This window comes from Microcaecilia unicolor, chromosome 1 (genome assembly GCF_901765095.1).
Source record: "Microcaecilia unicolor chromosome 1, aMicUni1.1, whole genome shotgun sequence".
Taxonomy (NCBI): domain Eukaryota; kingdom Metazoa; phylum Chordata; class Amphibia; order Gymnophiona; family Siphonopidae; genus Microcaecilia; species Microcaecilia unicolor.
In genome coordinates, this window is record NC_044031.1 from 319298012 (window position 1) to 319312914 (window position 14903).

The 14903-nt window shown below is 41.5% G+C and overlaps 1 protein-coding gene across 1 annotated transcript in view; it reads left to right on the forward strand.

The window, feature by feature from the left end:
- FARS2 (phenylalanyl-tRNA synthetase 2, mitochondrial) overlaps positions 1-14903 on the forward strand; it is a 1053072-nt gene that overhangs the window by 703055 nt on the left and 335114 nt on the right. Inside the window, 1 exon segment of the mRNA XM_030208798.1 lies at positions 14052-14203. Coding sequence (XP_030064658.1) covers positions 14052-14203 — 152 coding nt within the window.

Consider the following 14903-nt stretch of genomic DNA (forward strand, 5'->3'; position numbering starts at 1 on the left):
TAAACCAATCCCTCCCTTCCCCGTCCTGACAACCCACCAATGAAACCAACAGTACTAGCACATATAACCCATACAGAAACACAACAAACATTCCCCTTCCTTCACACCACTAACCCTCCCATGCCCCCCCACCCCCTTCTATGAGCAGTAAAAGTAAGATCTTCCCAGAGAATATTAATTCTGAATCAGTAACAAACTGGAGGAGTGGCCTAGTGGTTAGGGTGGTGGACCTTGGTCCTGGGGAACTGAGGAACTGAGTTTGATTCCCACTTCAGGCACAGGCAACTCCTTGTGACTCTGGGCAAGTCACTTAACCCTCCATTGCCCCATGTAAGCCACATTGAGCCTGCCATGAGTGGGAAAGTGCGGGGTACAAATATAACAAAAAAAAAAACTTAAACGAAATCCCGCTCGAACCAACCAGCTAATAATGAATGAAGCATGATATCCAGTATGGCCTTCAGGTTCATCTGGGCTCCAGGCAAAGGCCCATGTTCCTAATCGTCGTCAGGTTCCTCGGCACTAGCAGAGCGCTTCAGCACATGAAACCCCTGATCAGCGCAGGTGTGGTACTGTAGAGAGAAATTGTGCATCTCCGCCAGTCATTGCAGTTTGTCCACAAATGTGCCCAGAGCTCCAGGCTCCATGAAAAAGATAGTTTTATTGTCGTGCACTACACGCACCTTCGCCGGGTACAATAGTGCAAATCTTATTCCTCTGTCAAACAGACGCTTACAATGTCAGCCAATCTGCTTCCTCTGATCAGCAACACGTGCCGAGTAATCTTGGAAAAGTAGTAGCTTATGTCCATTGTAGTTGAGCGATTTCCTTTCTCTGTATGCCTGTAACACTCGTTCCTTATCCGCATAATTAAGTAGTCTGGCCATTACAGGTCTCGCGAGCTGTTCCCCCTCACGCAAAGCCCCAACTCGGTGGATCCTGTCGACTCTCATCACCTTGTCTGGTAACTGTATGTTTAATTGTTCTGGCAGCCACTGCTCGATGAAGTTCCATAGATCCTTTTCTTTTACTGTTTCAGGTAAGCATATAATTCGGAGATTGTTTTGCCTTCCTCTATTCTCTTGGTCATCGACTTGTTGCATTAGAAGTGCGCATTGCTTCTGAAGCGCCAAAATCTTCGCATCCGCCGTCTCAGCACGAGCCTCCTGGCGCGAGATAAGGTCCTCTGCCTGCTGGATACGTGCGCCCTGCCGCTCCTAGGATACCCGAATTTGATCCACTGACGTTTGCAGCTTAGATAGTGCAACAGATATCGGCAGTGCTTGAGGAAAACTAAGTCTTTAGTGGTCTCCGCCGAGAGACTGGCCAGTGGAGGACTTGCTTGCGTTGCCGCCATCTTGAGGCCCAGGTTCTGTGCGCGGTGCCTTCCTGTCCGTGGGGTCTTCATGGGCATAACCCCCCTGTTCTACCGTTAAAATGGACTTGAGCGCCGTCACAGGGTGCACCGGGACTTAGTCTCGCCAACCGGAATCTTCTAGCCCCACATAGGGAAGATCTCACAGGTAAATGATTTTGGGGTGGCTGGAGCGGAGCTTGGCCAAGAGACATCCACTCAGCTAAAGAGCATCACGTGACCCCCCTGTCTCCTCAAAGGAAATTTAAAGCAATAGGGGAAATACAATAAAAATGGTATCAGTGTACAGAATAGATTAAAAGGTACTGATATTTCCACTTACATACTTTTCTTTCTTTTCTGTAGGATCTTTGAAACATACCCTGACTTCTTAATTGAGAGGTACCCTAATAGTATAAACCAACAAAGTGGTTGGATAGACATGCCATTTTCATTAGGCTAATGAATGTTGAGAATTCAGTCACTTGGTATTGTTCTATGATGCTTGACTAACGTGACATATGTTGCAGTGCATGAGACTAAGGCTGAAGCTGTAGTTCTTTATGTAGAAGAGACGTATTCAGGCTGTGAATACTGGATGTAGGCCCATCGGAGGTAATTCTTTGAAGTAGGTGTTAACTTTACATACCAGTTACGCATGCAAGTGTTCCGAATCTTAGCATATACATGAATGTGTGTGCAGATATGCACACACAGGCTGGCCGTGTGCCTAAGCGCTCTTCTGTAAAGATACATGTATTTTACAGGTCGACGTGTACACATATACTGTAAATTATGCATTTATTTCCGGTACTTAGGTGCACCCCCTTGTGTCTGCCATGAGCATTTGCAAGTAAGCACATATGTGTGTATCCACCTGGTTCTAGTATTCTGTAAATGGAAGTAGGCACCTACTTTTTATTTTTTTACATTTGTACCCCGTGCTTTCCCACTCATGGCAGGCTCAATGCGGCTTACATGGGGCAATGGAGGGTTAAGTGACTTGCCCAGAGTCACAAGGAGCTGCCTGTGCCTGAAGTGGGAATCGAACTCAGTTCCTCAGTTCCCCAGGACCAAAGTCCACCACCCTAACCAGTAGGCCAGTCCTCCACTCCCATTATAGAATGTGCACTTAAGTGCCCCGTTATTGAGTTACCCCCATTGGGCCAGATTCTATATATGGCGCCTAAAAAATCTGCACTTAACTAAGCGTATTCTATAAAATTTAGGTGCAGTATATAGAATATGCTTAGTCGATACCATAGCGCCTAAATCTATATGCGTGCATTTACACCGATAAAAACCTGGTGTAAATCCGTGCAGACGGAAATTTTGGAATGCTCACAAAATGCCTGTAAATACGCCCATAAGCAAACAATTTTTAAGCTACGTGCATTTATTTTGAACTGCGCACTTTGCAATTTAGGCACAGTTCTTTATAGAATATGCGTAGCGATTTCCGCGCATAAATTGTAATTATTGCCAATTGGTTCTCATTATAGCTTGTTAAGTGCTGTTAACAACGCTGATTACCTTGTTGCGCCAATTAAGTTACACATATATCTCCGCATGTAATCTAGGTGCCATATATAGAATCTGAGGGATTATGTTGTATTTCCATAATGTTAAAATTTGAACAAATACAATATGAAGGTTCTAAACTCCAGATGATCAAGGTGTTAGTCATCAGAGTCCAGAACTGGTAGTGAATAGGGTCAAGCAAGATGTAAGTTCATTTTTTTAAGAACTACCCCCTTGCTCTGTAGTACCAATGAGAAAGTTTAACTCTCATTGTTTGCTCTTGGCAAAGGCATTTGTTGAAATGTAGTTCATGTGACGTGAGCTTCTTTATGATTCCATGGGTGAGTGGTTTATTTCAGCAACGCAGATAGGGTCAAATCACAAACCACACAAAGCAAAGAAGGCATACCAAGAGCCTTCAAAATAAGGACAGATCTTTAATTCATCGGCCCGATGGGTCGTGTTTTGGCGCACGCTGCCTGCGTCAGAAGTTTACATTAAAACAAATATAAAAATCGCTAATAATACATATACAATATAGCTTTACCATAGATCAATTAGTTTCACCACAGACAAATTGGAACCACCAAAAACAAAGAAAAGATAGTGAGAGTTTAGAGCGAGTGGTTTATTTATCATTATACGATTGTACGCCCCACACTTTTTACATTTTAGGTAGAGGATTATATATCTACGTGCTTAAAAACATTATTTGTCATGCATTATAAGAGTCCTCTCAGAAAAATAAATTTATTTTTGTTTGTCTTTGATAGTCCATTATGTGGTTCCATTGAAGGCTGTGGCATTGCACAGGTTTCCTAAGTACCATTGCAGCCTTCCAGAAATCTAAAGAGCATGCACATTGTATATTGTTTCCTAGTGCTTTATAGTTTACATAAACACTACATTATACAGTACATGAGTCAACTTGACTTTAGTGCCTGGAATGATGCTAATACAAAGCAATCAATCAATTAGCGAGCACCTAGGTGATTGCAAGATGCTAAGAAACAATGAACGTGAATTTATGAAAACTACATTAGTCTGCATCAGCTTGATTGTTTCTGCTTGATACAATACCAAGCCTTGCAGATCAGGGAAAATCATTAGATGCGATATATCTTAACTTCAGTCTGCCTCCTACAATATAGTCATATTCAGATTTGGAAGATGTGATCTAAATTGTAGGTTGTCTGGATATTGTACTTGAAACTTGCATTTAAAGAATGGTTATCAATGACTCAGTCCTACCTGGAAGAACTGATCAAGTAGCGTTCCTAAAATCTGGTGGGTCAATATTCAGCCTGGACGGTCAGCGTTTTTTGAAGACACTGATCACCGCTGCTGAAATAAGTTTGGATATTCAGCACTGGATACCCTGGATAGCGACTGCTGCTGAATATCCATTCAGAGTGGGGAGTGCTACTGCTATCTAGCAATATTCAAATCATTATCCAGATAGCCTTTTTACTGTCTTAACTATCTGAATAGTTATGTGGTTAGGTAATTGAATATACCTAATTGTGGTTAGGTAATTGAATATAAGCTGAAGAGTAGTAAATCACCGGGACCTGATGGTATTCATCCCAGAGTATTAATAGAACTAAAAAATGAACTTGCGGAGCTACTGTTAGAAATATGCAATCTGTCCCTAAAATCGAGTGTAATACCGGAAGACTGGAGGGTAGCCAATGTTACTCCGATTTTTAAGAAAGGTTCCAGAGGAGATCCGGGAAATTATAGACCGGTGAGTCTGACGTCGGTGCCGGGCAAGATGGTGGAGGCTATTATTAAGAATAAAATTGCAGAGCATATACAAAAACATGGACTGATGAGACAAAGTCAGCACGGATTTAGTGAAGGGAAGTCTTGCCTCACCAATCTAATGCATTTTTTTGAGGGGGTAAGCAAACATGTGGACAATGGGGAGCCGGTTGATATTGTATATCTGGATTTTCAGAAGGCGTTTGACAAAGTGCCGCACGAAAGACTCCTGAAGAAATTGCAGAGTCATGGAATCGGAGGTAGGGTATTATTATGGATTAAGAACTGGTTGAAAGATAGGAAGCAGAGAGTAGGATTGCGTGGCCAGTATTCTCAGTGGAGGAGGGTAGTTAGTGGGGTCCCGCAGGGGTCTGTGCTGGGTCCGTTGCTTTTTAATGTATTTATAAATGACCTAGAGATGGGAATAACTAGTGAGGTAATTAAATTCGCCGATGACACAAAATTATTCAGGGTCGTCAAGTCGCAGGAGGAATGTGAACGATTACAGGAGGACCTTGCGAGACTGGGAGAATGGGCGTGCAAGTGGCAGATGAAGTTCAATGTTGACAAGTGCAAAGTGATGCATGTGGGTAAGAGGAACCCGAATTATAGCTATGTCTTGCAAGGTTCCGCGTTAGGAGTTACGGATCAAGAAAGGGATCTGGGTGTCGTCGTCGATGATACGCTGAAACCTTCTGCTCAGTGTGCTGCTGCGGCTAGGAAAGCGAATAGAATGTTGGGTGTTATTAGGAAGGGTATGGAGTCCAGGTGTGCGGATGTTATAATGCCGTTGTATCGCTCCATGGTGCGACCGCACCTGGAGTATTGTGTTCAGTACTGGTCTCCGTATCTCAAAAAGATATAGTAGAATTGGAAAAGGTACAGCGAAGGGCGACGAAAATGATAGTGGGGATGGGACGACTTTCCTATGAAGAGAGGCTGAGAAGGCTAGGGCTTTTCAGCTTGGAGAAGAGACGGCTGAGGGGAGATATGATAGAAGTGTATAAAATAATGAGTGGAATGGATCGGGTGGATGTGAAGCGACTGTTCACGCTATCCAAAAATACTAGGACTAGAGGGCATGAGTTGAAGCTACAGTGTGGTAAATTTAAAACGAATCGGAGAAAATTTTTCTTCACCCAACGTGTAATTAGACTCTGGAATTCATTGCCGGAGAACGTGGTACGGGCGGTTAGCTTGACGGAGTTTAAAAAGGGGTTAGATAGATTCCTAAAGGACAAGTCCATAGACCGCTATTAAATGGACTGGAAAAATTCCTCATTTTTAGGTATAACTTGTCTGGAATGTTTTTACGTTTGGGGAGCGTGCCAGGTGCCCTTGACCTGGATTGGCCACTGTCGGTGACAGGATGCTGGGCTAGATGGACCTTTGGTCTTTCCCAGTATGGCACTACTTATGTACTTATGTACTTATGCTACTAACCAGACAACTTCAGAGACCGCCCTCGCCTCATCCATGAACCACCCTGGTGCTAGTGCGGACTGCAGTGATAGTCAGTGGTATTATGCAGGTAATGATGCTGAAAATGAAAGGATGGCCGTGTTTCGGCACTAAACAACGCCTGCTTCAGGGATCTAATTAAGAAATGCAAGAATAAAAACAACCACATATGCAATTTTATTCTCCTGCACAGGCATTGAATTGACCTCAAGTAGACCTTACTGTGTCTCTTCTTGGTGAGAACAAAACTTCTAATACCTCAATATTATTTTAATACCTCAATATTATTTTAATAAGTTTAATCATGATAGGATTACCATTGACAAGCATTACTTATCATAATTAATCATTATGTCACTACAGATCTCATATATCACATACACATCTCCATACATCACTATATATTTCAATGCATCTAATATACCTTATATATATTTCCATATAATACAATTGATTATCTGTAGCAATCAAATATTGCATTATCAAATTCATTTTGGACAGAATTTGCAGTGTACCCGAAAAATAAATAATTAACCAATCAATTATGTCATTTATTCAGATTAAATGCATAAAATTCTTTGTTGATACTGTTATTTGATATATTTTAATGTTTATAATTTATCTGTGAGATGTTATTTTTGTTCTAATATGTAAATATTTTTATTGTTCTTAACATACAATGAAGTTATCATTTTGTTGTTTACAAAAATTTTTATCCACATCAAATTCTATGCATATTTTCGATGTTTTACCATTTGATTGTTATATGTTGTTTATTTATTTCAGAGATTTAAATGCTTAGGATGATTTATCAATTTTTATGTATATTTATGTGGTTGTTTTTATTCTTGCATTTCTTAATTAGATCCCTGAAGCAGGCGTTGTTTAGCGCCGAAACACGGCCCTTGTCGGGTCATAAATAAAGAACTTCTTTGTCCCAGTCTTGAAGGCCGTATTACCCTTTTTGTGTATGCTGTATTACCCTCTCTATCTGTGTTGCTCTTATACAGGTAGCAGAAGGTTTAATCCCAGATAAATGGCTTTCAGCATTGGTCCATGGATGTTCTAGTGTGTTTCATGGGAGATTAGCAACCGGATTGCCTTTTTCTACCGATATATTCTCAGAGCTTTCAAATATTAACAAGTGTGCCCATCTGTGGCCCCAAACTATCAACAGAATTTTAAACATTTGATATATTTTTGGAATCTACCACACACACACTGACCAGATCCAGTGCTGTTTAGCTTCTAAGATTTACAGGATAAGAGCCTAGTATGAGAGTACTTTAATATAGAAACAAAATTGGCTTTTTATGCTAATAACTGCAATACAGTACTACTCTGGCAGAAATCTAGTGGTCAAGTGGGAGCCATAAAATGTCTTTGGTCACAAACCTTCATCAATAAGTAACCAAATAGCCACACAGCATCAGAGGGATTTCTGCATCTCTGTGCAGTTCTGAAATTTATGCATTTTATTTTTATCACAGTACTCTGGAGAATTCTGTACCCATGGCTTCAACAGTTTTTTTTAATTCTCTGTGCCTGATAATTGTATCAGAGAATCAGCATGACAATTTTGCCATATACAAAGTTTTGAACCTGTCATAAGCAAAGTAATGCATTTGACAAGTTTATTCATGTAACATGGCCTGTAATCAAAGCAAACCACCAACTTTTTTTTCATTTAAAAGCAATATCATACTACCTATCAGATATTTATTGAAGGATTCGTGCTGTATATTATAGGATTTGTGTAATAAGTCCACAGAAAATGTGTACTGTTTAACAGATTTATTAGGTACCCATTTAAGATCTACCAGCATGCCATAAAACATTTCCAGTGCTCTGCCCTCTACAACTGCATGTATGTCACGGACCTCAGCAGCGACTCTTTTCACATGGGCGAACAACCCATGACTCGCCTGCATCGGTCCTAGTACATGCTTTATTCACTTACATTTGTTTTTGCTTATTGTTTATCGTTTAATTGTTTACTGTACCGTCACTTATTGCGTAACATGCCGGAACAGTTTACAAATCTAAAATTGTACAGTAACACACAAATTTAGTTTAAACTAGGAAATCCATTATCTGATAGGACATATAATAATCTTAATAATCTTTATACGTGTTTTAATATAGTCAAATAAGAAACTTTAACTTAGCTTGTCTCTCTGGTGTAGATGTGCCGCCCATCCGGACCATGTTTCGCTAGACATTAAGCCTAATCTTCGTGAGGATGCGGACCTCATACGCAAGCTGCCAGCCTTATCTTGCAACATATTTTATTTTTAATGCCTAGCGAAACATGGTCCGTGTAGGTGGCAGATCTACACCAGAGACACAAGCTAAGTTAAAGTTTCTTATTTGAGTAAATTAAGGCACGTATAAAGATTATTAAGATATAAGCATAAATAAATAAATATGCGAGTGAATCATGTGTTGGGACCGATGAAGAAGCAGGTGACTCATGTGAAAAGAGTCACTGCTGAGGTCCGTGATATACATGCATTTGTAGAGTGTTTATAGTATTTGGCTTCCACTCTTGGAAACATATAATCTGATGAGTTAAAGGGGTGAAAACATTTCCAGACATAGTGTATGTTTATATTGAGATAATATATAGATGAAGTCTTACACAAACACACGCACCCAGTAACCTAGTAACTGGGAGTTTAGTCAGTATTGACAAGGATGTACCAATATAATAGCTTAGAGGTAAATATATAGCTGGTGGCAGTGAGCATTTTTTTTTTTTTAGCCTCCGCTAGCTTTATGCTCCGATATTCACTGCTAGGCCATGTCCTGTCACAACTGTCAGGAATGGTGAGCCCTTGGACCAAAGCCGGAGCTTTGGCGGACAAATCACCGGGGCTGGCACAGGCAGGAATCAGAACAGACTGGACTTGGGTAAACTAACAGACTCAAAAAGGCAGGACAGAGGTAACTAAACACAATGGACAACATAAGAACCAGATCCAGATGAGGCAAGGAAAGAAGGCAAAGGGCCAGAACTGGAACCCAGACAGGACAAGGCAAGACTCGGAACTGGATTAAAACTGGGACTGGGACCCAGAAATGCAAGACAAGGCAAAACACGGAAGTAGATTAAAACTGGGTCCAGAAAAGGGCAAGACAAGGCAAGGACTGGATCCGGACAGGACTAGACTGAGACAAGACAAAGCACAACTAGACAGGCAAGACAGGGTAGGAGCTAGGCAACAAGAATAACAGAAGCAAGACAATAAGCAAGGCAGGGACAGGATTCAGGATTCTCGAACAGGCTTGGCTGGAACAGGATTCAGGATTCTTGAACAGGATTCAGAATTCTCAAACAGGCTTGGCTGGAACAGGATTCAGGATTCTCAAGCAGGCTTGGCTAGAACCGGATTCTGGCACGAGCTTGACTGGAACTGGATTCTGGAACGGGCTTGGCTTGACTGGAACAGGATTTGGCTTGGTTTGACTGGAGCAGGGTACTGAAAGGGACATGGCTTAGCAGGGAACTGGGAGAGAACTAGCTCTAACATAGAGCGGGAGCAGAACCTGGCTCAAAGACACACAGGAACAGAACTTGGCAGAAACAGAGCTCAAGAGCCAGGAAACAAACATGGCAGGCAAAGGATTAAGCAGACTAAGGGAAGACAACCAAACAAAGAAGCAATGTGCTTACCAGCATCCACAGCTGGAAAGGGAGAGGCCAGGCAGATTGAGAGGCAGCAGACACACCTGCATAGCAGTGAGATAATTAGGGACAATGTTGGCTTCTACAGACTCTCAGAATTAACAGACTAGAACTACACACAGGAAACAGAACAGGGAAAACAGAAAACAGGAACAGAGCTTGGCTTAAACACAAAGCTTAACTATAGCAAGAGTCAAAAGCAGGGCTAGACTAAAAACAGAAGCTAAGGGAAGTCAAACAGATACAGACACCAAAGGCAGGCAGGGTGTGGCTCTAGAGCCAGGCCTTCAGGATCAAGGTTCAAAAGCAAATTCACAGAAACAAAACAAAGCATTGAAACACAAGACTCGGGGAAACACAGAACAGACCTTCAGGAGCAAGACTCAGGAACAAAGCCAAGCAGGGATATGACCTATACAGGTAACACAGAGGCAAATTAAGAGACCCCATGCAAAGGTAAAACATGATAGTTCCCAGATGCTTATAAAGGACTTGCTGATGATGTCACAAGTAGGAAATGAAGCAGAAGCAGGGAGACCAAAGCGAGGCTTGGCTTACAGGAAGAACAACAGGAAATGAAGCAGAAGCAGGGAGACCAAAGCGAGGCTTGGCTTACAGAAAGAACAACAATAAGGAAAAAGGCAGACTGGAGAGGTCACAGAGCTAGATACAGAGAAACAGTAGGTCTAAACATAAAGGCACGGCCACAACCGTGACACCTGCGTTGAATATCCAGGTTTATGCAGCTGACTGTCTCTTATGTGGTTACGTTTGATATTCATCACTTAACCGCATAAAGATAGGACTGTGTTCTATGCAGTCTGATTTGGCAGTCTAACTTAAGTGGTTAAGGGGCCCTTTTACAAATGTGCATAAGGGCCTAAGTACGTTCAGCACGGTAATTCTGAATTTGGCGCACACCGAAAACCGCGTGATGCTTAACCGGCGGTAAATGGCAGTGGGCGCATGCTGCATGCCTACCGCCTCGGTAGCGCATGAGGCCTTACCACTAAGTCAGTGAATGGCAGTAAGGTTTCAGGCCAAAAATGGACGCGCCTTGGCTTTTATTTTGCCGCACGTCCATTTTACAACTGCTTTAAAAAGGCCGCTTTTCCAGGACGCGGCAAAAACTTGACTCTGTGTAGGCTCAAAAGATGCGCTCACAGTGCCGCAGGCCTCTTTTTGCCGTAGCTTAGTAAAAGGGCCCCTAAGTGCTGAATATTGGCATTTAACTGCATAAGTGCCAGCTGTGCCCCCCCCAGACTGCCCACAAAATAGCTGAATGTCAGTTTAGCGGTCAGTGCTAATATTCAGTGACACAACTGGATAAGTTGCCACTGACTGTCAGTGGATAGCCCTGAAGTGGCCATTTAACCAGCTAGGAGAGGCTTAAATTGCTTTGAATATCAACCTCTTAGGGTCCTGTTTACAAAGGCGTGCTAGTGTTTTTAGCACACGCTAACCGTGTGCTAAAAACACTAGCACATGCCTATAATATTCTTTTTAGCATCTACACAGGTAGCGCGTGCTAATTTGTAGTGCGTGCTAAAAAGGCTAGCGTGCCTTTGTAAACAGGACCCTTAGTATTTAGGCTGTAACCTGGACGTGAACAACAGATTGAAGTGCTGAAAAAGTTAAATGCATGCTTATACTCTGTTTACTTGAAACGAAAAGTGGAATGTCTGTGATAAATAGGATTTTGCTTTTGGGACAAATGTCAGTTTTTCTGCATCTGAGAGTCTCTAGCTCAGTTGGAGCTGGCCTCCTTTGGGCTCTGGCACCAAGAACCTTCATTTGCTACTACTGGGGATTTAAAACCAATCCCATTTTACCCTGTCATCACAGTGACAGTCTGGTCCAGGGCCATATACCATGGCTGTCTTTGAAACTCTGTACACGTACATCCTGAGTCTGCCCTGCAGTTTACAGTTGATACTGTAAAGGAGACTTGCCTCCCCCCCCCCCCCCCCCAGGTTATTGAATGTTAGGCCATGAGGAAGCAGCCAGGCCTGGGAATGAAGCCCAAGCCTGCGTGGAAGTGCACTGAGACACCAGACCCAAACCCCTTCTATTTCTTTCTTGATATACGTAAAATTGCAGACATTCTAGATTACAGCTTGAATATTATTCTTTTGAGGTTTTTGACTAAACATATTAAATAACAGCAGATCATTTGTAACTAAGTCTTGTATTGTCTACTTTCGTCCAGTAATGAATGTGCACATAAATGTTTTATTGTGCGCAGTACTGCAGATAGAATGTAACTAGATCCACTACCAAGAATGCAAGGGAATTGCTAAAACAGAAAAAAATTATATTTCACTTTTAATTTGGTCCTTGTAGACCCATTTTATATTTTTAAGAAACCACCGAACCACATCTATGTATTGTGTCTTACCAGATGATAAGCAAAGTGAAAAGTGGTATGCATAATAATCTGCATAGGTCAGCTAATCAATAATTTGTAATGCAACAGACATTTTTTGATGATGTGCTTTAAGCCTATGATAACATGAAGGGTTCATTACCATAAGTATTCATTTAGCACTAAAACAGTGTACACTCATTTTGTTTGGTCTTTAATGGAAATTTAGGACACAATACTGCATTAGCACTAATATTATAGTGTACCAGCATTGCAGATACACAGCATATATGGCATGACTAAAGCATTACAGATAAGTGAGCACATTATGTAAGTCCCCAATATAGATATAGGGGAAGGTTCCTCTGCCCCCCATGATTCAGAAGCCCAGTACAGTCTGTAGTTGAGGCAATCTAGCAGACCTTGGAGGAGAGTAGGGTTCTGTTCTCAGGGCCAACCTTTTTCCCAATGCAGGGGAGTTGATTTTCAAACAAAAATTATTGTTAATAGTTTCCTTGTTATAGCCAATTGTGATATGGCTGTTTTTATCATCTCAGTGAAGATGAGTTTTCTTTAAACTCATAGGTCCTGAAAAGATGGCTGAGGGGAGATATGATAGAGGTCTATAAAATAATGAGTGGAGTGGAGCGGGTAGACGTGAATCATTTGTTTACTCTTTCCAAAAATACTAGGCCTGGGGGCATTCAATGAAACTGCAAAGTAGTAAATTTAAAATGAATCGGAGAAAATATTTCTTCACTCAACGTGTAATTAAACTGGAATTTGTTGCCAGAGAATGTGGTAAAGGCGGTTAGCTTAGCGGGGTTTAAAAAAAGGTTTAGCTAGTTTCCTAAAAGAAAAGTCCATAAGCCATTAATAAAATGGACTTGGGGAAAATCCACTGCTTATTTCTAGGGTAAGCAGCATAAAATATATTGTACTGTTTTGGGATCTTGCCAGGTACTTGTAACCTGGATTGGCCACAGTTGGAAACAGGATGCTGGGCTTGATGGACCTTCGGTCTATCCCAGTATGTCAATACTTATGTTCTAAAACTAACCAAAGTCATTAACATCATTCCACTGGAGCTACATAGCCTGCCTTCATGACTTCTGGTCACCATGAGGTTCTCTGTAATAGTCAGTGATGGTCCACTTAGAGAGACGTGATTTACCCTCAAGGACAGTGTCCAGGGAGCATAGGTACATGGCAGTGGAGGCTTATGTTCAGCCTAGCCAGTACTTATTCTGCAACAGCACAAGGCCTATTCCCTTTGAACCGCTTTATCCATCCCTCAGGCCATTTGACGTGGATCCCACTCTGGCAGTGTTTGTAGGTGTCCTTGGTCAACTGATCAGACATGCTGATTATCCCTGTCTGACTCGCCCCTGTGTGGACCAGAGAAAGGATAGGGAGGCACTCTTCGCTTTAGAGCGGTGACTACTCCCTCTCCCATTAAATGCCATCTTGCAGGCTGAGAGGGCACGATATTGTTTGTGACTGAGGAAAGAAGGAAAGTCTCTTCTCTTATAGTCAGCTTAATATAATGGTCTTGCCAGCTTGCTGGATCCCTTCCAGCTCTGGTTGGATGAACTTTCTCCCCAGGTTCCCCTTTCCACAGCTTGCTCCGTTGCAACAGAGCCAGAAAGAGAATGGGGATGGGGTCCATGAAGTGTGGAGTGGTGCCTTTGCCTTCCTAAGGTCACTGGGCTGCCATTTGTTTCTGTTATTAACAATTTTCTTAAGCCTGAGAAACAGAGGAAGTTTGTGGTTTTTGTTATTTGCTTTGCCATAGTCCAGTGTGAAGTAGTTTTTTTGTGTTTGTTTGTAAGTGCACTAAAATTTGTCACAGTATTTGTAATGGGATTTTCTCTTTTCATTTTTTATCTTCCCTTTAGCCTTTTAGCAAATATCTTCCTATGACAAATGACATCTCATTCTGGTTGGCTCCTGAGGGATATTGTGAAAATGATTTCTATGATCTAGTCCGAAACATTGGGGGAGACGTGGTTGAAAAAGTTGCTCTCATTGATGAATTCATACATCCAAAGTAAGTAAGATGCAGTATCACATTCTACCTTACAGAGAAGCAAAAAATGTGATTTTATCTTTCTACAGAAAGGCTTATTATCGTTCTTAATAGTTGCTCTGCATCTCTGTTATTCAATTAAGATGTTTGTATCGTTTTTGATTCTTCTGGCTCATAAATATCACTTTTATACACTTTTTTTAAATTGCATATAGCATAATTGAGGAAGCACTTGAATTTAAATAAAAATAGTACAGTGCTTATAGCTCCTGGAGAGAGGGAGCCACACTGTGAAGTATTCCTAATTAGACGATCTGATCACTAGGAAGGCCGAACAGGAAGCCCAGCAGCATGGAAACGTGCTTAAGAAGGATTCTAGTTTTCTTTTTAACTGTAATTGTTTGTGAGATTAACAGGCTTAACCTGACTCTGACAGTGAGGCATTTGCTGGTTTGTATTTTGCTTTTTTTAAAATATATTGGCATATGTTAATTCTCTCAGATTGCCCATGTGTAAATAAAACCCTAAGTAATATATCACAAAAGAGAAAGAGCAATACTACCAAGTAATCAAAAAAAAAAAAAAGAAAAAAGCTCTCATAATAGCTGTGGCACAGGAAAAAGTACTTGAATCTATCCCAGTAAAGATTCTATGGAGTGTATCTGTTCTAATTTTGAAAATACAACGAGGGAAAAGCCTCAGAATTCCCCAACCTCCAGCC